At 43.4% G+C, this 26,056-nt stretch overlaps 1 protein-coding gene across 1 annotated transcript in view; it reads left to right on the top strand.

The window, feature by feature from the left end:
- DISP3 (dispatched RND transporter family member 3) overlaps positions 1–26,056 on the top strand; it is a 76,609-nt gene that overhangs the window by 33,621 nt on the left and 16,932 nt on the right. Inside the window, 11 exon segments of the mRNA XM_051988564.1 lie at positions 1,646–2,723; positions 4,227–4,446; positions 7,402–7,418; positions 7,421–7,537; positions 11,708–11,842; positions 14,842–15,002; positions 16,098–16,237; positions 19,151–19,299; positions 19,677–19,838; positions 20,240–20,401; positions 23,458–23,571. Coding sequence (XP_051844524.1) covers positions 1,649–2,723; positions 4,227–4,446; positions 7,402–7,418; positions 7,421–7,537; positions 11,708–11,842; positions 14,842–15,002; positions 16,098–16,237; positions 19,151–19,299; positions 19,677–19,838; positions 20,240–20,401; positions 23,458–23,571 — 2,452 coding nt within the window. The 5' untranslated portion in view covers positions 1,646–1,648.

The raw sequence follows: 26,056 nt of genomic DNA, 5'->3' as shown, positions 1-26,056 counted from the left end.
TGAATCTAGTTAGATGAAATGTAACAGGGGATTATTTTTTACCTTGAGTTCAAGGAGCTAGCTTCTCAAGTATAAGATGGCTCAGTTTGAGAAAGATCTGAGAGTCTTGTGGGACACAAGCTCACTGTGACTCAAAAGTTGTTGTTTGTCCTTTGTTCTTGAAGAAGACTGTGATATCAGGGAGGTGACGCCATCATATGGGAATTGGTTTTAAGTGATAAAGGGCTGTGCAAAGTCACCGGAACCATCTGGGTCCAGTGGCCAGATATAAATCGGGATGACTGGAAATGGCCCTCATGGGTGTAACATGAGATATAGACACAGATGTCACGTGATCATGCGTTGAATTAAGTGGGGGCTAGCTTCTAGGAATAAAGAGACTATAGATCCAACAGTGTGCTAGACATATATACACTCAGAAAACCAATGTACCTATGACACATTTTTAAGTTTCACCATTTTCTCTATCACTTTCCTAAGTCTGAATAATCAATACAACAATAAGCCAAACTCTAATCTGTAGCATTTGCTGATTTCCAAAGTGTGAACGGCCCTCAAATCCTAAGATCCCTCATCCGTTGTCGTCAGCCCTTGTCAAAAGAATCCAGAGCTGTGTGTTCAGGGGAGTCAGCCAGGGTCTCAGTGAAGGGCCTTGTATTCATGCCATAGGAGGCTCATTCTAAGGAACTGAGGAGGTTTTGCTTTGAGAAGATAAGCCTTAGGGACTTCATCTGAGTGTCTTCAGAGCTGTTATGTGGAAGGATCAGAGCTTCTTTGCCTGACTCCAGGAGACAGAACCAGGAATTAGTATAAGTTGCAAAGAGGGCAATAATTAGACTGGTATAAGAAGTAGAACAATGGGGACAGCTAGGGAGTGCCATAGTGCATAGAGCACTGGGCTTGGAGTCAGGAAACTCATCTTCATGAGTTCAAATCTAGCCTCAGACATTTCCCAGCTTTGTGACCCTAAGCAAGTCACTTGACCCTCTTTGCCTCAGTTTCCCCATCTATAGAATGAGCTAGAGAAGGAAATGGCAAACCACTCCAATATCTCTGCCAAGAAGATCCCAAATGGGGTCACAAAGAGTTAGACATGATTGAATAAACAACATGTGTAAGTAGAACAAGCTCTCCAGCTATAGAAGAGCCATCATTCCCCTTCCCTGAAGGTCTTCAAGTAGAACCTGGATTACTTCTTATGAGAGACACCAGTGGAGATTCTATGGATTGGACTCACAGTCCCCTCAGGTCCTTCCCAACTCTGACATCTCAGCCTCGCAGATATAAGACTCGGGTTCAAACTCACATATTTTGACTTCAGATCCACTTTTGAGTCTGTTTGCTGTATCACAGTAATTCAAAGTGGGCAAAGGGCTTTGGGAAAAGAAAGTTATCCTAAGGTCAAAGATTTCAAGGCAGAAGGGATCTTAGAGATGGAAAAGTCCAACCTTCTCATTTTACAGATAGTAAAGTGGGGCCAGAGAGGTAAATGTGTTCTTATTGTTCATTTTCTTGAGAAGGGGGTGGAAGGGCAGTGCCCAGTGTCCAGGAAAGATGCCGGAGGCTTCGGTATCTCTTTAGGTGGCTAGCCAGCCGCTAGTCCCAATTTCAGACCTTCCACCAACCGCACTTCTTGTTTGTGCAGACAATGGACATGGAGGATGATCCACTATTGCAGGAGGCTTGGCTAGATGAGGAAGAAGAGGAGGCAGAAGGAGAAACTCCTGTGGGATCCCAGAAGCAAGAGCCGGGTCCTGGGATGAGGAGGCAATGCTGCTGGAATTCCGGGGTCCCCCACACCTTGCCCCCAGCCTCTGGGTTCTGGAACATCTTGGGCTGGGCCTTCACCAACCCATACTGCGCAGGGCTCGTCCTCTTCCTCGGCTGTGCCATCCCAACGGCGCTAGCGGCCGTCATGTTCTTGCATTACCCAGCCCTGGACATCGACATCTCATACAATGCCTTCGAGATCCGCAACCACGAGGCGTCCCAACGCTTTGATGCCCTGGCCCTGGCCCTGAAGTCCCAGTTTGGTTCCTGGGGACGCAATCGGCGCGATTTGGCCGACTTCACTTCGGAGACCCTGCAGCGACTCATCTCTGAGCAGCTGCAGCAGCTCCATCTCGCAAACAGCTCCCGGCCTGCTGCCCGTCTCCGAAGAGCGATCCCGGCGTCCCATCGCCCAGGACCCCAAATCTGGCAGGAGAGCCTGATGGCCGATCGGAACGCAGGAGCCCAGAACGAAGTCGCCACCAATCAGAGCAGATGCCATCGGAGTGACGCTCCGGGTGCCCTGAGGTTCGCACCCGACCAAAGTCGGCCTCCTGATCCCGCACCCCTTGGGGTGTCCCTGTCCAATCAGAGTGGGAGACTCCGGAGGGGCACCTCTCATTGGGACTACTCTCGGGCTTATGTGAGTGCCAATACCCAGACCCACGCCCACTGGCGCATCGAGCTCATCTTTCTGGCCCGGGGTGATACGGAGAGGAACATCTTCACCACAGAGCGGCTGGTCACCATCCATGAGATTGAAAGAAAGATTATGGACCATCCTGGCTTCCGGGAGTTCTGTTGGAAGCCTCATGAGGTCCTCAAGGATCTGCCTCTGGGCTCCTACTCTTACTGTTCCCCACCCAGCTCCCTGATGACCTACTTCTTCCCCACGGAGAGAGGGGGCAAGATCTACTATGATGGGATGGGCCAGGACCTTGCGGACATCCGAGGTAAGGGACCTTTTAAGATGTGGGAAGCAGGAAGGGAGCCAGAGCTGGAAGGGAACTGCAAGAAGCACTGGAGACAGTGATGGCCCATGGGAGCTAGGGAAGGGAAGAGATGGAAGGAGTGGAGAGGGAGTAAGAACAAAGGGGGGGGGGTGGGACTGGAAGCAGGGGGTGGGTGTGGTAGAGTCTGAAGCCCCAGGGAAGAACATATATGGTTCTTGTCCCAAGAAATATTTTATGGGCTTGCTGCTGCTGTTGTTGTTAAATGGACCTAGACTTCATCAGTGTGGGAACCTCCCTCAGGGGCAGGTAGTTAACTCTACCAAGGCAGGGAGAGCAGTTCCTTGCAATTTAGAATCTTAGAAAGTTGCCTGGAGTACTAAATAGTTAAATGACTGGCCCAGAGTCACACAGTAGTGTGTGTTCAGGTTAGAGTGATTTGTCTAAAATCACAGGAGGAGTAAGAGCCCAGATTTGAGCCCAATTCTTTTTCTCCAAATCCAGAGCGGTCTTTAACTTAAAAGGGATGAGAGAGGGTTGGATTAAAAAACTCTAGGTAGTCTTCTGATTCTAAGTGCTTGTGAATACACAGAGGGACACTCAGGGGGTTTGGAATCCTTCCTGGCTTTTGGAGGTGACATCCTAAAGGTCTGGTCATCCTTAAACTATCTCTATGGGCAAGAGTGGAGAGGAAGGAGAGAGAGATGTATAAGAGAGAAAAAAAGGGAAATGAGAGAGAAGGGCAAAGGGAAGAGAGAGACAGAGACAGAGATAGGGAAGGGGAAAGGAGGGAGGGAGAGAGAGAGACAGACAGAGGCAGAGAGAAAAAGGAGAGAGAAAGGAAATGGGAAAGGAGGGAAAGATGAAGGGAGAGAGACAGGAAAAAAACACAGAGACAGTAAGAGAGAGAAAGAAAGGGAAAAAGAGATAAGGAGAAAGAAAAGTGGGAGAAAGGAGACAACGAAAAGAAGGGAGAGAGCAAGTGGGGAGGGAGAGGGTCTGGGACTTGGAGGGATTATTAGACTAAGCCAGTGGTAGAATCTGTGTCTGAGTTGATGAGAAACAGGTTGACTACTAATTGTGTGACCTTGGACAAATTACTTCTCATCTAGATCTGAGTTTCCTTCCTTATAAAATGAAGGGACTGGGCCAGTTTCTAAAGCACTAGAAGTCCCTCCCTCTGCATGACCAACAGAGAAGATGAAGGACACCCATGGGGCCAATAGCAAATTAGTCCCTAGTGCAGCCAGGGCAGAGAGAGGGTCATAGAGAGAGCCAGGAGGTTTTCAGAGGCCAGCTGGGCTAATCCTCCAGTTTTACAGATGAGGAAACTGAGGTCCATGGAGATCAAATGATTTGCTAAAAGTCATATGGTGTGCCTCAGAGACAGCTCCAAAGCAAGGGTTTTTAGCACTGTAACAATCCTGAGTCAAGTCCAAAGGCAGAGGAGGAGAGGTCTGGGGCAAGGGGCAAGTCCTAGCTTCGTATGTCTCTGTGTTCCTCCAGGTTCCCTAGAGCTGGCCATGACTCACCCAGAATTCTACTGGTACGTGGATGAGGGTCTGTCAGCTGAGAACCTAAAGAGCTCCCTCCTCCGAAGTGAGATCCTGTTCGGAGCCCCTCTCCCCAATTACTATTCTGTGGAAGACCGCTGGGAAGAACAGAGGACCAAGTTTCAGAGCTTCGTGGTCACCTACGTCGCTATGTTGGCCAAGCAGTCTACAAGGTGAGAGGCTCTATCCTAGGGATCTAGGGGTGGGAAGGGATGTGAAGGAGGCTACCAAGTAAGAGATTCTGGTCCCTGGTATCGTGTGCCACTGGCAAGGTTGATCTCACAGTCTCTGAGCTGAAAAGGACTCAGAGGTTGTGAACCCATACCTGAACATGAATACCAAGTCTCATTGTGGGGTGGAATGGAGTGCTACCTCCCGAGACAAATCCAGTCTTTCTATCGGGCCACATGGGCCGTCCTTGCTTCTAGCAGCCCTGAAGAGGGAGAACAAGTATATGGAGTGGGGTGATAGTTGTGCCAGGGCTTAGCATTGTACCTGGTACCTAATGAGAGACTAGAAATTGTTTATTGACTGACTGCTGAAAACAGCAGATCACAAAGAACCTTGAGACCTTCCTTCCACCCCCAACCCCCCCACAAACATTATTTTTTTTAGGATCTCGGGTATCAGCTCCCTTCTGTCTCTGGGTAACCGCAAGATGGCCCTAGGGGTGGAAATGTCAGGAATGGCATCCTTAGCTAGGATAAGGAGAAAGGCCGGCCTGACAGCAGGAATGAATGGATGAGCATGGTGGATTACTGTTGTGTGCTTTAATTATCCAGAAAGACCTCCGCCGGGACTGCTAAATCACACAACGGAGGCTCTGGATGGGTCCGGGCCAAGCCCCTGTCACTCCCTCTTAGAACCAGCAATGATTAAGATTCCAGGTAGAATTGGCCGTGGAGGTTGCTGGATTGTTTACAGACACAAGAACTCCATTAATGTCCATCCATAGACAAGGGGAAGACAAGGGAGATAATTTACCGGATCTTCTCCCTCCTCCTTCTTTTCTCCTTTCCCTTCACTTTTCCCTGGAGTTTCTAGGATAGCTCACAAATGCCTTATCTCATCCCATATCCTCTCTCCCAAACAGGAACTGTTAGAAGCAGTAAATTAGAAGGGATGACTCATGTGGCCCCAATAGATCTGGGGTCACGGGATCTGGGTTCAAATCCATCTGCTATCCAGACGACCTTGCACATCTTGATCTCTCTGGTCTTCTGTCTGCTCATCTCTAAAGTAAAAGAGGTGGAACTGGATGACCTTTGGGATCCTTTCCATAGGACTTATGGTCCTATGAGCTAGCCCATTCCCTTACCTCCCTTTACTCTCTTTACTCTCTTCTTTACTCTCACCATCTTCACTTAAACTATTCTTAATACTTCTGCATCTATCTTGTTATTGGGAGATAGGAGGGATAGGAGGAAGAGTGTTTGCATTAGAGGGAGCAGTCCTGGGTTTTAAATCCAGCTGTGCAATTTAATGTCCATCGGAAGCCTTCATTTTCCTTCTCTGGGGCTGTTTCTCATAAATAAAGCGAGAGGGTTGAACTAACCGATCTTTAAAGTACCTGCAGCTCTAAATCCAGAATCCCGGGAGAATATAATCCCCCAGAGAGCAAGAATTGTGTAGGATTTTTCTCTCTGTTCTTTTGCACATTGTAGACAGTTAATAAGTGTTTATTGATTGATTGAATGGGTGAATAACTCTCTGATCCCCATCTCAGGATGGTACATAAAAGGCTTTATCATGGGGCAAAGATCTTCTGCTCCCCAAAGGTCCAGAAGGTATAACTACAGGCCCATTGGTATCAGGAAGCTCCCATCTCTGGTTTTCTGGGCTATCTTCATCCCTGTATTTGAAATGTCTATTTACCCCATTTTTCTGGATGATGGAAAATTATAGTCAATTCTTCACATTTCATGCTAATGTAGGGAAGCAGTGAGCTGGGTGATTCAAAACTTCATCCATTCACCAAATACTGATTAAGCATCTATTAAATCTAAGGCTCTGTGCTATGTACTATGGAGATATGAAAAATGAATATGACAAAGTCCCTGATCTCAGTGAGCTTACACTGCACTGTGGGGAAACAAGCCACATGCAACTGACTGTGACATGAGCAGTGCATGAAGAGGGGGTAAAGGTGAGCTTCAAGGAAAAAGACATGGCTTCTAATGAAGGTGATCAGGGAAGGCTTCCTGGAAAAGACAGCACCTTGAATTGGGCCTGAAGAAAATGAAGATTATTTATAGGCAGAAAGATGTGAAAGGAGAGAGTTTTTCCCAGAAAAGGAGAACAGCCTAGACAAATCCACAAAGTTTGCTGTCTCAAAGTGCACTGAATTTTTTTATTGCTGTTGTTGTTCATAGGGCTTTAAGCTAGCTAGGGTGTGAGAATCAGAAATAGATGTCCCATGGGGAGAATTCAGTTTGGTAGAAAAATTTTGCTGTGGTTAAATCATAAGGGAAAGATATATAAGGGAGAGATGAATGCCCAACCTAAATCCATTGCAAGGGTTCATCTCATAAATGAAAGGAAGAAAGGAAGGAGGGAGGGAGTTTTAGAAGGGAGAAAGGAAAGAAAAGATGGAAAGAAGAGAAGATAGGAAGGAGGGAGGGAAAGATGAAGGGAAAGTGGGAAAGAAAGAAGAAATGAAAGAAGGAAGGAAGGGAAATGCATTTATTTCACTTACTGTGAAACTGTAAAACTTACTTTTTTACTTACTGTGTTCTGAGCACTGTCCTAAGTTCTAAAGATACAAGTAAAAAAAGTGGAAACAGTTTTTCTTCTCAAGGAGATTACATTGTAAAAGGAGAGGCAACATGCATAGGGGACAGGAAGGAGGGGCATTTTAGTCTGAAAGTTATATAACTGTTGGAGTCTAGATTGGCACATCCTTTCCAGGAACAATGGCAGTTAATTTGATTAAAATTCCATAACTACAAAGAAAGGAGAATGGGGAGCTGAAGGAGAGGGAAGAGGAAGGTATAGAGCGGTTATGGCTAGTGAAGAAGGGGAGCAGTTCCCTGGTTCTCTATGATGGAGAATAACTGGGTGATCTCGTCTATGTCATGGTTGGTTGGGTCCAAGTCCTGCTTTCTCAACATCTTCTTTTCTCCCTCCAGCAAAGTCCAAGTCCTGTATGGGGCACAGATCTTTTTGACTATGAGGTACGAAGGACCTTCAACAATGACATGCTCCTGGCCTTCATCAGCAGCAGCTGCATTGCTGCCCTGGTCTACATCCTCACCTCCTGCTCAGGTATAATTTACCTTTACCCACCTCCCCCTTCACCTTCTACCATCTGGTCACAAGTAACAGAACATCCCATCTGGTCTACAAAGTTTACTTACTTCTGGATTTAATCTTCTTTCATCGGTAACTGAAATGGATCAAATAATTGGGCTGGCAACACGGCACGGAGGATAGGATATTGGGTTTGAAGTCAGGAAATTCTGAGTTCCAATTTCACCTTTGACACATACTAGCTCTATGATCCTGGGCAAATTACCATATTAATGTCTAAGTTTCCTCATCTGGCAAATGAGAATAATAATAACACCTACTATACACATTTGAGGGTTAAGCTAGATGATATATTTAAATCATGATTATTATAAATGATAAATAAATAAAAAACTGTATGTAGATTCCATCTCTAATGGGGACTCCAACAGGGAAGAATATGATTGTTCCCCATGACTTCTCAAAAACGTTAAGAGAACCAGCATGTTATAACAAAAAGAAGATTTGACTTGGAGCAAATCGAGGTTCAAATCCCAGATTTTCTGGCCCCTTCCCTGCTGTGTGACCACTGGCCAGATTGCTCAAGTTCCTCATCTGTAAAATATAGATAATCATGCTGTCTGCCATTACCTATGTTGTGAAGGTACAAGAAAACATTTCACAAATCTTAAAGTACTTGAGAAATATGAGTTATTTTAGAGATTTCTCCTCTTCACCTCACTCCTTCTGCCCAAATCCCAGACCCTCTGTGAAGTGAGGTTGTTCTAAAGTCCTTTCCAGCCCTAAAATTCTGCCATTTTATATTTTAAGTAAATATAAATAACATATGAAATATTATATTATATATAAATATAAATAATATAAAATATTTTTATATAAAATTATTTCTATATAAATAAATATAAAAATATATAAAAATAAATAAACATATATAAAATAAATATATAAAATAAAAAATAATTTTTAAAAAGTTGGAAGTGATTCTTCCAACTCCTACAGTCTATGATTACAGAGTTCCTTCTAGCTCTTCCATTCTTTGTTCTGAGTTCCTTTCCAGATTTAAAAGTCTAGTTCTGAGATCCTTGACAATCGATGTCTTAAAAAATGAAACCTTCCAGCTCTGGCAAATTCTCTGACTTAATGATATTTAAGGGCACTTAGATAAAATGACATATCCAGGGTCATGCAGCTAGTATCTGAGGCCATATTTGAACTGAGGTCTTCCAGACTTTCATCTCAGCCCTCTCTATCCACTGTGCCATTTTTGATCTGATAGACCATTTGTTATTCCATCCCCATATCACTTTCCAGGAACTGTTCATTATCTGCTTTGGGATTATTCACTGTGTGGATTATCTGGGGACAATTTTCTACTCTCGTATTTTCTCCAGGTTCCCATATGCCTGGGACTCTGGTAGACTGCGATTGAACTGCAGTCCAAATCAGATGTTATTACTCCCAAACTTAGTGGCTATCTCAATTGAGAAGCAGCATAGCATGTAGGAAGAGCTAGATTTGAATTTCCTTTTCTAAAAAAATAAAGATAATATCTGCATTACCAACCTGAGAAGAAAGTGCTTTGTGATATTGAGTACTTTTCCTAAGGTTTGTAGAACATTACCTTTAAACCTTTGATGATGATGTTGATGATAATAATAATAAAAATAATTAATAATAATAATAATAGTTAATACCTGTTTAGTGCTTATTGTGTGCCAGGTTCTGTATTAAGCACTTCACAATTATTTTCTCATTTGATCATCACAACAGCCCTAGGAGGTAGGTGCTACTATTATACTCATTTTGCAAATAAGATACTCAGGCAAATAGAAGTCTAGTGACTTGCACAGGATCCCACAACTAGTAAGCAAGTGTCTGAGGCCTAATTTGAATTCAGGTCTTCCTGACTTTAATCACTGTTCTATTCACTTCTATCGTAGTGTTCTACTCACCGTGCCACTTAGCTATCTACTAAATCATACTGCTATAAAAAGGGGATTATTATTATATGATGATATAACAATAAGTAATGATTACTGATGACACTATAGACGATGCAGTATGTAGAGATCCAACCCCGTCATCAACAGGACCTGGGTTCAAGTCCAGTCTTGGACACTTATTTGTAAGCCACTTAATCTTTCAGTGGCCCAGTCCTCTCTGAAACAGTGAAGAATAGTTGTTCATCTGTATTCCTTATCCTAAGTTCTCTATAACAGTGCAGTTATGAATCTGGATCAAATTATAATATGGACGATGGTGGTAATAATGCTAATGATAAAAGTATCCTAACAAAAACCCATATGGTATTAGCAAAACTCTGAGCTTATCACCCTAAGACATCTATAGAAAGATAAACAGCTAAAAAAAAAAAAAGGAGAAAGAGAATTGATAGTCACTCAGAGCACATGATAAATAGGTTTTTTGAAAGAACAAGTCTACAGAAACTCTTGTGGAACAAACAGCTATCTGTTCACCAGGCAATCCTGAAGGCTGATAAAAGGTACATCCCGCTGGATTTGTCAGATATAACTGAGAGCAGCTCACCTCCAGATGGAGACTGTGAAATGGCTAAGATCCAAGAGTGGAATCAACAGGCCCTCCATGGGCAACATCTGCATGAACTCAGCCAACAATGTGTCACCAAAGAAGCGTGGAACAAATGACTGAGTCACGCGGATTTGTTTGTGGAAATAGAGAAGCTTATGATAGCAATTCAGGAACAGTCCACTGGCAGTAGAAATTACAGAAGGATTATCCCTAAGAAGCATACTGATCAGGCATACTGATCAATGTAGATTGATGCAATTGATGCAAGGAAACAATAGAAACTATAACACATCACCAAGGCTGTAAACATTTAGCACTTAACAAAAACCTTGCGAGGCATGAGCAGATACCTGAAATTATAAAACAAAAGCTCAATATCTTCCACAGACAAACAGATGACAAAGCTTTGAACTATAAATATAGACCTCAAAATAGCTTTAATTCAGCCACTAAACAGAACTCAGCCAATAAACTGGACTGGAACCATGCCATTATCACAGACTGATATGTTGCCCCCAATTGCCCAGCTAGAACATTGATCCATAAAAACGTAACAGCAGCATTTTTAATAAGTGTGCCATACCAAATTCTCATAATTTCCAAGCTACTTATAATGAGAAGTTTTAAAAATATAGAGGCCTCGAAGAACAAATCAGGACCTTCTGGGAACAGCACGAGTGCATATTATCTTGATCATCCTGTCTGCTATCAAGGATAAATTCAGGAAGCCTATAGAAATGAGCTTGTGGGGTAAAGCCAAGATGGCAGAATGAGAGGAAGCATTAGAATCTAGTTCTCTGCATCTTCAGCAAAGATCTAGAGAATGCCTCAGATTGATTTCTGATTGGAAAAGCCAAGAAATCACAGCAGATTATTTTTTTCAGACTCACTTAGCTTAGGGAGACAGACAGAGAAGCTACAGACACTGGAGATGGGTTTTGACAGAGTACTATGTGGAAGAACATTGCATCACTCAGGAAAAACCAGAAAAGAGATCTCCAGGGATTTCTGAGCAAGCTGGGTATAGCCCAAATGGTCTGCCACTCACAACCCAGTGCCAGGTCTCAGATCCAAGGTGAAGAGGAGTGGTCAAGGACATTGGCCCTAGCTATGTATTGAGGAAAGAATATACTCAAGGAAGTAAAAGATAATTTAAGAATTATTGAATATCTGAAAGCTATGAATTGGAGATGAGTTTACATTCCTAGGACTCATATTGAGTTACAGAAAGCAATCTTTTGTCAACCTATGCAATGTAGTCCATAGAACATTAAATTAAAAATCAGAATAATAGCAAGTTAGGGACATGTTCCCAGGACAGTTTCTATCTATTTCTCATTAGGAATGATGAAAAATATAATAATAATAAAAATGCATTGACTATATAGTCTAACTAAGATGGGTGTGGGATTATTTGGGCTATCACTCTACGGAGAAATAATCAATGGTTGGTTATATTTCCTTCATGCTCTAATGTTTTATGATCCATATTTAGTTGGGGTCAGCTTTCTGTAAGTTAACATCTTGTCTTTGGTGCTTATGGAAACATAGGTTGAGTACCTGCCCAGTAGTTAGTCCTCCTTTCTTTCCCTCAGAAACCTCACCCCACCTGTTCATCTCTGCCTTGTCATACAGTGTTCCTGTCTTTCTTTGGAATCGCCAGCATTGGCCTGAGCTGTCTGGTTGCCTTGTTCCTCTACCACGTTGTTTTTGGAATCCAGTACCTGGGTATCCTCAATGGGGTGGCTGCCTTTGTCATCGTGGGTATCGGTGAGTTGGCTCAGGCTGTTGTGGATGACTTCATATCCATTGCACTTCTTTCTGTGAACTGCTGGGTGAGAAATGTAGGGTCTGGTGCTATCCTCTCCTTGCATCCTTATCAGACAGAAGCAGGAACATGTTGGGTAAATTAGATGATTATGGTTTCAATGGTAAGGAATAGTCCTAAAAGCCCAAGTCAGATCAGGGTGTAAAGATGATCTAATGTTCCCAAGCTTCCCAACTCTGTCAGCTAAGGCAAATGTGATGTCTTTTCTTTCAAAGTGCCTCTAACCCCTGTCTTGCCTAGACTGTCACCTATAGGTGTGGATGGAATCCCATTTTAGAAAAAGAAATTGAGCAAACTATTAATGAACTACCTCAGAAAAAATCTCCAGCGTCAGATGGATTCACAAGTGAATTCTATCAAACATTTAAAGAAAAATTAATTCCAGTGCTTTGTAAACTACTTGGTAAAGTAGGTAAAGAAGGAGACCAGCTAAATTTCTTCTATGAAACAAATATGACACTGATACCTAAACCAGGAAGAGACACAATAAAGAAAGAAAATTACAGATCAATCTCTCTAATGAATATTGATGCAAACAATTTTAATAAAATATTAGCAAAGAGATCACAACAACTTGTCAGCAGGATAATACATTATGACCAAGTGGGATTTATACCAAAAATGCAGGACTGGTTCAATATCAAGAAAACTTTTATCATAATCAATCATATCAATAACAAAACCAACAGAAATCATATGATAATCTCAATAGATGAAGAAAAAGCTCAGGAACAACATATAGCAACCATTCCTATTAAAAGATTAAAAAGATTTTTAAAAGATTAAAAGAGAGGTTTCCTTAAAATAATAAACACTATCCATCTAAAACCAGCAACAAACATTATTTGTAATGGAGAGAAGCTGGATGTGTTTCCAATAAGATCAGGAGTGAAACAAGGATGTCCATTATCACTACTATTATTTAACATTGTACTAGAAATGTTGGCTTTAGCAATAAGAAAATAAAAAGAAATTAAAGGAATTAGACTCAATGAAGAAATAAAACTATGGCAGATGATATGAAGAAATACTTAGAAAATTATTTAAAAACTACTCAAAATAATTCACAGCTTTAGCAAAGTTGCAGGATATAAAATAAACTCACACGAATCATCGACATTTCTGTATATTGCTGACAAAGCCCATCAGCAAGATATAGAAAGAAAAATTCCATTTAAAATAACTGTAGACAAAATAAAATACCTGCCAAGATAAACCCAAGAACTATATGAACACAATTACAAAGACTTCTCACACAAATAAAGTCAGGTCTAAATAATCGATTGTTCATGGATAGGCAAAACTGATATAATAAAAATGACAATTCTGTCTAAATTTGATCTACTTGTTCAATGCCATACCAATCAAACTGCCAAAAATTATTTTATTGAACTAGAAAAAATAATATCAACATTCATCTGGAAGAACAAAAGATCAAGAATGTCAAGAGAATTAATGAAAATAAAAATACAAAGGATGATGGTTTAGCAGTACCAAACCTAAAACTATATTGTAAAGTAAAGGTCATCAAAATCATTTGATACTGCTAAGAAATGCAATGGTAGATCAGTGGAATAAATTATATATCCATAACACAATAACCAAAGCCTATAGTAATCTAGTATTTGAAAAACTCCAAACTCCAGCTTCTGGAATAAGAACTCACTATCTGACAAAAATTGCAGGGAAAACTGGAAAATAATATGTCACAAACTCAGCATAGACCCAAATCTCATACCCCAAAAGCAAAATAATGTCAAAATGGGTGCATGATTTGGGCATAAAGGATGATACCATAAACAAATTAGAAAAGCAAGAGATAATTTACCTATCAGATCTTTGGAGAAGAGAGGAATTTATGAACAAAAAAGAACTAGAGAACATTATGAAAGGCAAAATGGACAGCTTTGATTACATTAAGTTTAAAAGGTTTTGCACAAACAAAATCAACAGAAACAAGATTAAAAGGGAAGTACACAGCTGGAAAAGAATGAAATGTTTCTTGTTTCTAAAATATATAAAGAACTATGTCAAATTTATAAGAATACAAATCATTCCTCAATTGGTAAATAGTCAAAAGATATGAACAGACAATCTTCAGATGATGAAATTAAAACCATACATAATTGTATGAAAAAATGCTCAAAATCACTATTAATTAGAGAAATGCAAATTAAAACAACTCTTAAGATACCATCTCACACATTACAGATTAACTGAGATGACAGGAAAAGATAATGATAAAAGGAGGGGATGTGGGAAAACTGGGACACTAGTGCATTTTGGGTGGAGTTGTGAAATAATCCAACCATTCTGGAAAGCAATCTGAAACTATACTCTTTGACTCAGCAGTGCCATTATTGGGTTTGTATCCTTAGGAAAACATAAAGGAAGGAAAAGGACCCACCTGTGCAAAAATATTTGTAGCAGCTCCTGTTGTGGTAGCAAAGAATTGGGAGATGAGTAAATGCTCACCAAATGAGGAGTGACTGGATAAGTTGTGATATATGAAGATAATGGAATATTATTGTTCTATAAAAAATGATGAACAAGGTGATTTTAGAAAAGCCTGGAAAGATTTACATGAACTGAAGCTGAGCAAAACAAGCAGAACCAGGAATTTATTGTACACAGTAACAGCAAGGATGTACAATGATCAACTGTGAAAGACTTGGTTCTTCTCAGTGGTTCAGTGATCCAAAGCAATCCCAATAGATACTAGCCAGAAAATGCCATCTGCATCTAGAAAAAGAACTAAGGAGACTGAATGTAAATTAACACATGCTATGTTCACTTCTTTTTTTGTTGGCTTTTTCCCCCCTCTTCTATGGTTTTCCCTCTTCCTCTGATTTTTTTCTCCCAATAAGATTCATAATATATATATGTATATATATTTAAAAAGTGCCTCTAACCCTTGCCTTGCCTGAACTACCCTCTGTAGGTGTGGATGATGTTTTTGTCTTCATCAACACCTACCGCCAGGCCACCCACCTAGAGGATCCACAGCTGCGTATGATTCACACCATCCAGACAGCGGGCAAAGCCACTTTCTTCACTTCCCTGACCACTGCTGCTGCCTATGCAGCCAACATCTTCTCCCAGGTGAGTGACCTATGTTCCTGCCCAGATAGAGAGCCCTGGACTATGCCCTAGCCTGAGCATTCACAGACCCTCCCTGAACTCTGAAAGCCATCTCTACTCTTAGGATCTGCTGAGATCCTGAACTTCCTTACATTTGTGGGGTGTCTCATCCATGGCCCCCTAGATTGACCTTCCCTCTTCTTCATATCCACCCTGACCTCCCCACTAGCTATAGGAGCCAACAGTCCCATTGTTTAGTCTTTGAACATTTTATTCCCCATCTTGCCTCTAGTTTCCCTTCTTTCCCTATTTTTATCTCACTAGATCATTTTATCACATTTCTTCTAGGCCCCCAGGGGTATCTGGGCTACACTGGTATGAAGGTTCAGCTCCATATGCACGACTGTTGTTAGGATATAGCTAAGGACACCCTTAACTATTATGATCCTGAAAGAGCATTCAGGACGTAGAGAGGTGATAGTCTTGCTGTACTTAACCTTGGTCAGAATGCTTTGGAACTTTGGGGACTCAATTCTGGAAGCCACATTTTATAAATCATTTGGATAAGCTGAAGAGTGTGGAGAAGGTCACCAGGACTGACCATATGAGGATCTTTTGAGGGAGTCATTCATATTTGGTCCAGGAGAGAGAAGACTTAGAAGAAACACAATCACTTTCTTCAATTATCTGAAGAGCTCTTGTGAGAATGAGGAATTAGCTTCCTTTTGATTGATTCTAGAGAACAGAAAAAGGAGGAATGGGTGGAAATTGTAGAGAGACAGATCACACTTAATGTCAGGGAGAAAAACCCTTCCTAATGATTAAAGGCATATGAAACAGGAATTGGCTGCCCTGGAAGTTGGGGTTTCCCTTTTCTTGGAGGTGACTGCTTGACTTTATCAGTTTGGGTTGGACTTGTTGCCCTCCCAGTGCTGAGAGTCCGAGACCCAGTCTGGCAAAGGGAGGGGAGCTGGAGGCTGGGCTGCAGGACTGCAGAAGATGCTCCACACCAGAGGATTCTGCCCTTTGACTGCCTGTCCTCTACTTAAGGCCAGGTTTGGGTGACAAGGTAGCCTCCCTAGGATTGAGATCTAAGTGGTCCCCCTCTCATTGCAGATCCCAGCCGTTCACGATTTTGGCTTGTTCATGTCCCTCATTGTGTCCTGCTGTTGGCTGGCAGTGCTCTTCACCATGCCTGCTGCCCTGGGAATCTGGAACCTCTACGTGGCCCCGCTGGAGAGCTCCTGCCAGACAAGGTGAGCTCAAGATCATGGTCAACAGCAACAATGAAACTGAACAACAGTGATGATGATGATAGCATTTATAGAGTGTCTACTATGTGCCAGGCACTAAGCTAAGTGTTTCATAATTATCTCATTTATTCTTCACCCTTTTGGGAGGTAGGTGCTATTATTATCCCTATTTTATAGGTAAGGAAAATGAGGCAGATAGAAATTAAAATCAATCCAATTAGAAGTGTCTGGGGCTATATTTGAAGTCAAGTCTTCCTAACTCTAATCTCCGTGGGCTCTGTGCACTATAACACCCCCTGGATGCTCTCACTCACACTTTCTTCTCATCAAACTGGACTGCTGGCTGTCCCCTGCCTCCATGCCTTTGTGCAGGCAGCTTCTCCTAACCGGAGTGCACTCTCCACTTTGCAGAAGCCCTAGATTTTTCAAAGCCCTTTCATTTGCCTCCCCCTATATGTGACCTCTCTAGGGCTGCCCAGATGTTAGATGTCTCTGCTTCTTGAAATTAGTAACCTTGTATTTATTTCAATAACATTGTATTTTACATTTGCATTTTGTATTTACTTATAAATGTACATAAGATATTGTATCATATCTACATGAATATAAGCTTTCTGAGGGAAGAGATTATTTATTTTCATTTTCTATTCCCAGTGCCTTATGTAAGATAAATCTTAATAAATGTTATTGGACTGGAAGGTCCGAGGACATCCACTTCTTCAAATAACACAGGTGTTCTTCCCTTTTGATGGATTTGCTGCAACTCTGACTCTGGGCATTTTAATGGAGCCTTTACAAAGTCCCAGCTATGTACCCACTCTGTGTTCATGTGCCCTGGGGGAGACATAAAACCTGTCTGATCTTGGGCATCAAGAAATATTTGTTAGGCATTCCCCATGTGTCAGGCACTGTGCCAAGTGCTAGGAATACAAAGGCCAAAACCAAACAGTCCCTGCCCTCAGGGAGCTTACAATCTAGCTTACAACCTTCCTATATTATGAGAATAAACATAAAGCATCAGAAGAGATGCCAAAAAATGAAAAACCCTAGGGCATGTCTTCTTGGTTTGATTTCTTACAGCACAAGAGTGTTTTCTTAATTTGCCGTGGACAGGAGGCTTCAACTGAGCCCAAGATAAGTCAGACAGTGGACACAAAGGCCATCTAAATCATAAATCATAAAGCCTGGAAAGAACCTTAACAGATAAAATGTCAGAACTAGGAGAGAAAGTCCTTAAAACATAGAATGTCAGAACTGGGAGAGCCCTTAGAACATAAAATATAAGAGCCTGGAGGGCCTTAGAACACAGGATATTAGAGCTGGAAGGGGTCATCGATCATGGAATATCAGAGCTGGGAGGGCCCTTCAAGCAGAATTTATTAGTTTAGAGGGGCCTTAGAAAACAGAATATCAGAGTTTGAAGGGCTCTTAGAACATAGAATATCAGAACTGAGAGGGGGCATTAGAACACAGGATATAAGAGCTGGGAGGTCCCTTAGAAAATGGAATGTCAGAGCTATGAGGAATCTTAGAAAACAGAATTTTAGAGTTGGGAAGGGTCTTAGAACACAGAATGTTAGATTTGGGAGGGGTTTTAGAACATGATATGTCAGAACTGAGAGGGGGCATTAAAACACAGGATATCAGAACTTAGACCATAAAATATCAGAGCTTGGAGGGGCCTTAGAACAAGGATGTTGACCTGGGAAGCACTGTAGAATAGAGATTATTAGAATGAGAAGGTAACTTGGAGAGTATTTTGCCCAAGTTTCTTATTTAAAAAAATTCCATGAGGCAATAGGAGATAAGTGACTTGCCAGGGTCACACAGCCAGGAAATGTTGCTATGTGTCTGAGGTCAGATTTGAATTCAGGTCCTCCTGACTCCAGTACCGGTGCTCTATCCATTGCACCATCTAGCTGCCCCTTGCTCAAATTTCTTCTCATCTGAGGAAGCCGAAACTCAGGCAGGTTGAAGTGACTATCACCTCACACCAAATGCAAGTGATTGAGGGTAGAGCTAGTGATGGGGATCAGAAGGCCAGAGGATACTCAGGCCTCCTCTATCCTGATCCATTGCTCATTCTTCACTTTCTTTGAGATGGGCTTTGTTTATTTTGTAAAATTTATTTCACAAAAATTTATTATTCCTCTCTCCCACTACCTCTCGATCAAATAATTAAAAAAATAAACAAAAAACATAATCCAGCAAAATAAATTCCTACCTTGACCGTATCCATAAAGCTATTTCATTCTGCATTTGAAAGCCATGGTCTCTGGCAGGAGAGAGGTGACATGTTTCATCTCATGATTTCTCAGATTATATAGTCTTCCAAGTCGTTTTTCTCTGTGACATTGTTGCCTTTGAGTTAATTATTCTACGACATTGTTGTCATTGAGTTAATTGTTCTATGACATTATTATCATTGTATTAATTGTTCTCCTGATTCTGCTCACTTCACTGTGCTTCGGTTCATAGAGGTCTTTTCAATTTCCCCTGAAACTTTCATTCATTCCAAGTCTTCCATTCCATTATAATTTGTTCAGCCATTCCCCAATCGATGGGCTCCTCCTTAGATTCTAGTTCTTTGTCACCCTAAGAAGGTATTACTATAAATATTTTTTTATCTATGTGTCTTTTTCCTCTTTCTTTGTTTCTTTATGGTATGGGTCTAGTAATGATATAGCTGCTATCACATTATATGCATGACTTGGTAACATTCTGAGCATGGTTCTAAATTGCTATTCAGAATGGCTGGACCAATTCCCAGCTCTACCAAGAGTACTTAGTTTTAGTGAGAATCTGTGCTGGGAGGGCTAAGAAAAAGCCCAGTGTGATGGCCGAGGTGGATCCCGACCCAGCCCTCCCTGAGCCCACAGGGAACATAGTGACGATACGGGGTCTTTCCTTTCATAGCTGCCACCAGAAATGTGCCCGGAAGAGCTCACTCCATCTCTCCAATGGCCTGTTCATCAGTCCGGAGCCAGCAGGGGTCGGCCCAGCCCAGGGTCCTATGCCCTACCTGGATGATGATATCCCACTGTTGAATGTGGAGGAGGAGCCAGGTGAGATACCTCTCCCCTGTCCCTTGCTGCCTTCCCTACCCCCATCTTCAGCAGATAGCCTAGTTTCTGAGCTGATTTTCGTGGCAGCAGGAAATTGAATAAGATGACTCCTTGGGACCTGGAAAGACTATCAGATTATTTGGAATCTCCATCAGTCATGCTGGGAGGCTGCAGTGAAACATTCCCCTTCTCTTGGGATCCCACCCATAGGCAGAAGGCTTAGAAACCAGGGGCACGAGCTCTACCCGGATGTTCCTTTAAAATCAGAGAGGAATCCCTAGACATTCTGCCCTGTCGCTCAGGTGCTCTGCAGGGATGCCCCTCCCCCTTTCCTCATGGCTTTAATTCAGAGAAAGCTGTCCCCTTTGCTTCATCAGTCGCCCTGGAGATGGGGGATGTCCCCCTCGTGTCTGTGCTCCCTGAGAACCTACAGCTTCCCCTGGAGAAGAGCAGCCGGGGCCAGCTCATCACTCAGCTGCAAGAACTTCTCCACCACTGGGTACTGTGGTCAGCCGTGAAGAGCCGCTGGGTCATTGTGGGTAAGCAGGGCCCCTGCCCTGCTCCTTCTGAGCTCCCTCCATCACACTTAAGTCTAGTTCACAGGTGGGTCAGTAGGGGATCCCCCATTGACTCTTTGGATTTTGGTCCCCTAGACTGTAGGGTAATTGACATTTTTTCCCAAACTTCCACTCTCTGCCCTACTCACTTACACGTCACACAAAATGGCACCAGTCACTCAGAGCTTCTGGGGAAGCTGCACCCAGTAAACTCAGCTCTTTGTCCCAGGCGGTCTGCCCTAGGGCTGGAGTGAGCGGCTCTCTACAGGACTGCCTTCAGGACCCCATCCCAGTCCCTTTGGGGTGGGGGAAGACGAGGCTCTCCAGGGGTAGGAGGGAATGTGGGGTCCGGCCCTGCCTCCTAAGATGGCCTCTCATTACAGGGCTCTTTGTCACTGTCCTCATCCTATCCCTCTATTTTGCTAGCCGGCTCCGGCCGGCCAGCCGAGCGCCCCTCCTTTTCCGACCGGACACCAATATCCAGGTGCTGCTGGACCTCAAGTACAACCTGAGTGCTGAAGGCATCTCGTGTGTCACCTGTTCAGGTGAGAATACTAGGGGGCCTGGGGAAGAAGAACATGGTCATTCGGACCTTCTTGCTATATCTTTTGTCCAAGCTTCACGCCAGGGTCCCAGCTCTGATATAATTACCCAGAAAACAGTTGTCCTCCCCTGAACCTCAATTTTCATTTCTGCAAAATGGGAATGCTGGCCATCTCATAAGCTTGATGGTGAGAAAAATGCTTTATAAACCAAAAAGTGCCTTACAAACAGCAGATCTTTGTGTAAATATTATTATCAATGATAGTAGTTATTATTATAATACAATCTGTGGGCCAACAGGACCGGGTACTTGGGTTGGAGTCTTCATGAACGTTGAGTAAGTCACAAAGAACCTGAATTCAGAGCCTCACTCCGCCATTGCCATTCTGCCAGTTTCTTTAATGGTAAATCGGGGGGGCAGAGATGGGCCAGATAAAGGTCCCTGCCTTTCTGGGAGCCTCCACTTCTCCATCAGTGAAAGAAACTCCAGAGTCTCTAATAGAGCTGGTTGTAGAATCCCAGGATGTTATCGCTAGTCATAGCCCAACTTCCTCATTTTGTGGGGGAGGATACTGAAGCTCAGGTAAGGGTACTTGTGCAACATCACACAGTTCCCCCAGTGCTTAGAAGGCTCAGGAGGAAATCTAACTGTCATTGAAATGACCCTCATTTTAATGATGGCTTTGCTCAGATTAACCGGGTCTTCCCACATTAGGAAAGCACCAGCCCAAGTGCTTTGGAACACCTGCCTGAGAGAAGCACCTGTTTAATTGATGTCAGTGTTCAGGGAGTCCCTGATGCCTTCAGATGTCTGGCTAGCTCCGGGGATTAGTCTTAATTCCAGCCATTGCTCGAGTCCTCACAAGAGACGTCGGAAGCGGCACGAGCTCATCTGTCAAAGCTGGACAGAATAGCTAACAAAATGCTGCTCGCCAGGAATAGGCCCAGGGCCGGTAGAGAGACAGTGTGGGAGAGTGGATAACCGATTGGGCTCGCAGATAGGAAGATGGCAGTTTGACTCCTGCTTCCTGACTTTGAACCAGCAACTTTGATCTCAGTATTTTCACCTGTAGAATGGGGGCAGGGTACCAAGGTGGAGCAATGAGTAGATCACTGACCTTGGAGACAGTAGGACCCGAGTGCGAATCCGGACACAGACACTTATTCTGGGCAAGTCATTCAGCCCCAATTGTCTTACCCAAAATGGGAGAAAAACATCTATAGTCTTTACTTCAGAGGATTATTAGGAAGATCCAAAGAAATAGTGGGTGAAAACTTTGCAAACCCCTGACTGTGTGTCTGCTACAATTAGTAGGATTTAGGTTTCTGGATGCTGTCTCTGCTTCTTTGCAGAGCTGGGTCTTTCTTGTATTCATCATTCAGAAGATCCCGGATGGAGAGCCGCAAGGGGCTTCAGAGCCCATGGAGTCCACCTTCCTCCCTTTTCAGAGAAGGAAACTTCCGGGGAGGGGAAGTGGCTTGCTTAGATCAATGAGGGAGGACCAGACACTAGCTTTGAATTCACATTGTAGGGGACCAGAGTACTTAGGGGGAATTTAGGGAGTCAAAGTTGTAGTGCAAAGTTCTGAGTTCGAATCTCACCTCTGACATGTCCTTTCTGACTTTTGGGTAAATCCCTTCACCTCCTTGGGCTTCAGTTTCCTCATCTATAAAATGAAGGGAGTGTTCTCTGAGGTTCCTTTCAGCTTTATACTAGAATATTTCAAGGAAGCGCTCCGTGTGTGTGTGTGTGGGGGGGGTGTGGGTGTGGGTGTGGGTGTGGGTGTGGGTGTGGGTGTGAAGGATAAGGTAAGAAAGCCTAGAACTGGGAGTGAAGAGACATAGATTCTTGTCCAGCCTTTTCTACTAACTCAGCCTATGATCTTTTTCCTTCTCAATTCCTTGGCTGTTTCTTCTATAAAATGAAACTTTTTGATTGGATTTCTGAGAATTCTTCCAACTCTGACATTCTGTGTTCTAAGCTCCCTCCCAGCTCTGATATCCTGGGTTCTAAGGGCCTTCCCAACTCTGACCTCCTGGGTTCTAAGCTCCCTCCCAACTCTGACCTCCTGGGTTCTAAGGGCCCTCCCAACTCTGACCTTCTGGGTTCTAAGCTCCCTCCCAGCTCTGACATCCTGGGTTCTAAGGTCCCTCCCAACTCTGACCTTCTAGGTTCTAAACTCCCTCCCAGCTCTGACCTCCTGGGTTCTAAGGGCCCTCCCAATTCTGACATCCCGGGTTCTAAGGTCCTCCCAGCTCTGACATCCTGGGTTCTAAGGGCCCTCCCAACTCTGACCTTCTGGGTTCTAAGGGCCCTCCTAGCTCTGACCTCCTGGGTTCTAAGGGCCTTCCCAACTCTGACCTCCTGGGTTCTAAGGGCCCTTCCAATTCTGACCTTCTGGGTTCTAAGGGCCCTCCCAACTCTGAACTTCTAGGTTCTAAGCTCCCTCCCAGCTCTGACCTCCTGGGTTCTAAGGTCCCTCCCAACTCTGACCTTCTAGGTTCTAAGCTCCCTCCCAGCTCTGACCTCCTGGGTTCTAAGGGCCCTCCCAATTCTGACATCCCGGGTTCTAAGGGCCCTCCCAGCTCTGACATCCCGGGTTCTAAGGGTCTTCCCAGCTCTGACCTCCTGGGTTCTAAGGGCCCTCCCAGCTCTGACCTCCTGGGTTCTAAGGGCCCTCCCAAGTCTGACCTCCTGGGTTCTAAGGGCCCTCCCAGCTTTGACATCCTGGGTTCTAAGCTCTCTCCCAGATCTGACATGCTGATTTTGTGATTTTAAACCTGGCACTATGGCTTTAGTGGAATTGGAGAGGTAGCTAAAATCCTCAGGGTTCTTCCTTCTCATATCCTCAGGTCTCACTTGTTCTCACCCTGACTATATTTCAGGTCAGCACGACTGTTTCTGGATCCCTAGCCTTACAGCGGGACATAGTGACCCAAGATCTCCCCTTGAGCATTCCCCTGAGGCTCCCTTGATATAGTCCCATTCTGCCCCACTCTGTCCCTTCCCTCCAAGTGAGATGAGGCTTTTCCCTCCCTGACTCAGCTTGGGGGACAGGTCTGTTTCAGGAAAAGCCCCACAGCCTTCAGAACAACATCCGGACATCTCTGGAGAAGAAGAAAAGGGGTTCTGGACCTGCCTGGGCTAGCCGGAGTGAAGCCACCCAGCAGGGTCAGTATGGGAGGATTTAGGGGAAGGAGAATTGGAGGGAGAAAGAAATAGAGAGTTTATTTGGTCTGCCTTCCTCTTTTCCTCCCTCATCCTTCCTCTCTCCCACCATTTCTCCCTCCCCCATCCTTCCTCTCTCCCACCATTTCTCCCTCCCCCATCCTTTCTCTCTCCCTCCATTTCTCCCTCCCCCATCCTTCCTCTCTCCCACCATTTCTCCCTCCCCCATCCTTCTTCTCTCCCTCCATTTCTCCTTCCCCCATCCTTCCTCTCTACCTCCATTTCTCCCTCCCCCATCCTTCCTCTCTCCCTCCATTTCTCCCTCCCCCATCCTTTCCTTTCACCCTCTTTCATTCATTCATTCTTCCATCATTTAACAAATTTTTACTTCATGCTCATTCTGTAATTGTAGACTCATGCTAGGTGCTAGGGAAGAGTCAAAATTTAGAAAAGACAAGATTCACCATCTTCATGAGGCTTACTGACTGATAAGGGAGTAAAATCCAAATTTAGTTACCCACAATGCACCATAATCACATGATAGCTATAGCAGAAAGGTGGGATTAAGCATTTCTGGAGATTCAATGAGACTGGCAGCCGTGAATATCTGGGAGGATCAGAGAAGGCTTCTTGGAAGAAGAGGCCTTCAAATTGAGTTTTTAAAAGATGGTAGGTGTTCAGTGAATAAAGAGAGCAGAAAGGACATTTCAGCTAGAGGAAAACAATAAAAAACCAAGCCAGATTGATGGGGAAAAATACAGTTTGTGTGTCAAAGAAAAGACTCCTCCTCCAGTAGAATGAATATTAAATCCTTGAGGACAGAGCACCAATTCTAAATGTTCCTGGGATGTCCACTTAAATGTAAGATAGTAAAAATCGATACTATAAGAGGCTTACTAAACAAATGTTGAGTGATTGGGTGATGGAAAGGAATAATATGAGATAAGGCTGGAAAAGTGGGGTAGCACCAGATTGATCAGCAGGCCATGCACCTAGTACAACAAAGGGAGAGCTATTCTTGGAGTCGAAGGAACTGGATTCAAATCCTACCTCTCTGTAACTTTGGAGAAGTCACTTCAGTGTTCCAAACCATAGTTTCCTCATCTGTAATTGAGGATGTTGGGTTAGATGGCCTTTATGGTTCCCTCTAGCTCTATTTATGACTCAGTGGAGAGGAAAAAAAGAGCCACAGAAGATTTTTCATCACAGGAGGAACGTGTCCCCTCCAAATAGTATAGATGTGATTGCCAACTGGCCTTGGAGGTGGGATCTGAGGAGACCTAGGTTCTGAGAGCTCAGGCCCTCTCCAGTGGGAAAATAATCTTACTGGTGTGAGGAAAGCCAAGCCCTGACAACCTGGGACAGGGAGTTGGGAAAGCAGTCCTGGGCTCTCACCACACAAGAGCATCTTCAAAAACTCTCTGATCAACTCCAGCCTCAGGCAGATGCCCTGACTTGGATGAGCCTAAAGGATAGCTGGTGCATTAAAAATAAGGACATCCTTGCCGAATCATGAGCACAGCTTAAAACATTTATTAACTTCATTTAATCTGTACAATTAAAAAAAGTATAAAACACCCACTTTGTAGAACACTGTCCTAGGTGAGGGGAGATATTTTTTCCAAATTGGATTAGATATCAGTCCTACCTTCATAGTAGTAGGGGGATAAGGTACATAGGTGCCTAAAGTAATTGGGCAGCTAGCTGGTGTAGTGGATAGAGCCCCAGCCCTGAAGTCAGGAGGACCTGAGTTCAAATTAGGCCTCAGACACTTAACACTTCCTAGCTGTGCCACCCTGAGTAAATCACTTAACCCCAATTGCCTCCGCAAACAAACAAAAAACTTTGTAAACTCTAAAGTATTATACACATAGCTAAAAGTAAGCTTTTGTTATCATATAGAATAAACACTTTAGGGAGATACAAAGGTTATGAATGGTCCCAGGACAAAATCATTACAAGATAACATAGTAGAAATGGTATTGTATCTGAAGTTAAAGGACTTGTGTTTGAATTCTAACTCTTATGATTTACGTCCCCTATGATCTTATGAGTTATTTTCTCCTCTCCACATCAATTCAATTAAGTCCCACAAGCATTTATTAAACATCCGCTGTGTACAAGGAATCACATTAGAACTGGTGACACAAAACCAAAAAGGAAACAGGAGCTCGTGTCCAAGTCCTCTGCAAGACGAAAGGGTTGGGCGAGATGATTCCCAGGGTTCTTTCTGAATCTCGTGACCTGCAGCAAAGCCTTCATCTATGAAGGTCCCGGGCTCTGTCCTGGGGATACAAAAATTGAACATGACCGAGTCCCTACTCTCAGGAAGCTTACAGTTTAGGAGCTTGTTTACTTTTGTCAAAAGATCAGAGAAGAATTAATGGAATGGGGCAAGGTGGAAAAGTTTGGAGTCAAGTGCAGAGGCAGGAGGGCAATCAGCATGGCGGCTGGGGCACTCTCGCCTTTAAATCTAAAGCCCTTTGAA

Source organism: Antechinus flavipes, chromosome 3 (assembly GCF_016432865.1).
Source record: "Antechinus flavipes isolate AdamAnt ecotype Samford, QLD, Australia chromosome 3, AdamAnt_v2, whole genome shotgun sequence".
Lineage (NCBI taxonomy): Eukaryota > Metazoa > Chordata > Mammalia > Dasyuromorphia > Dasyuridae > Antechinus > Antechinus flavipes.
The sequence above is the reverse complement of the archived record's forward strand: the minus strand, read 5'-3'. Positions and strand labels throughout refer to the sequence as shown.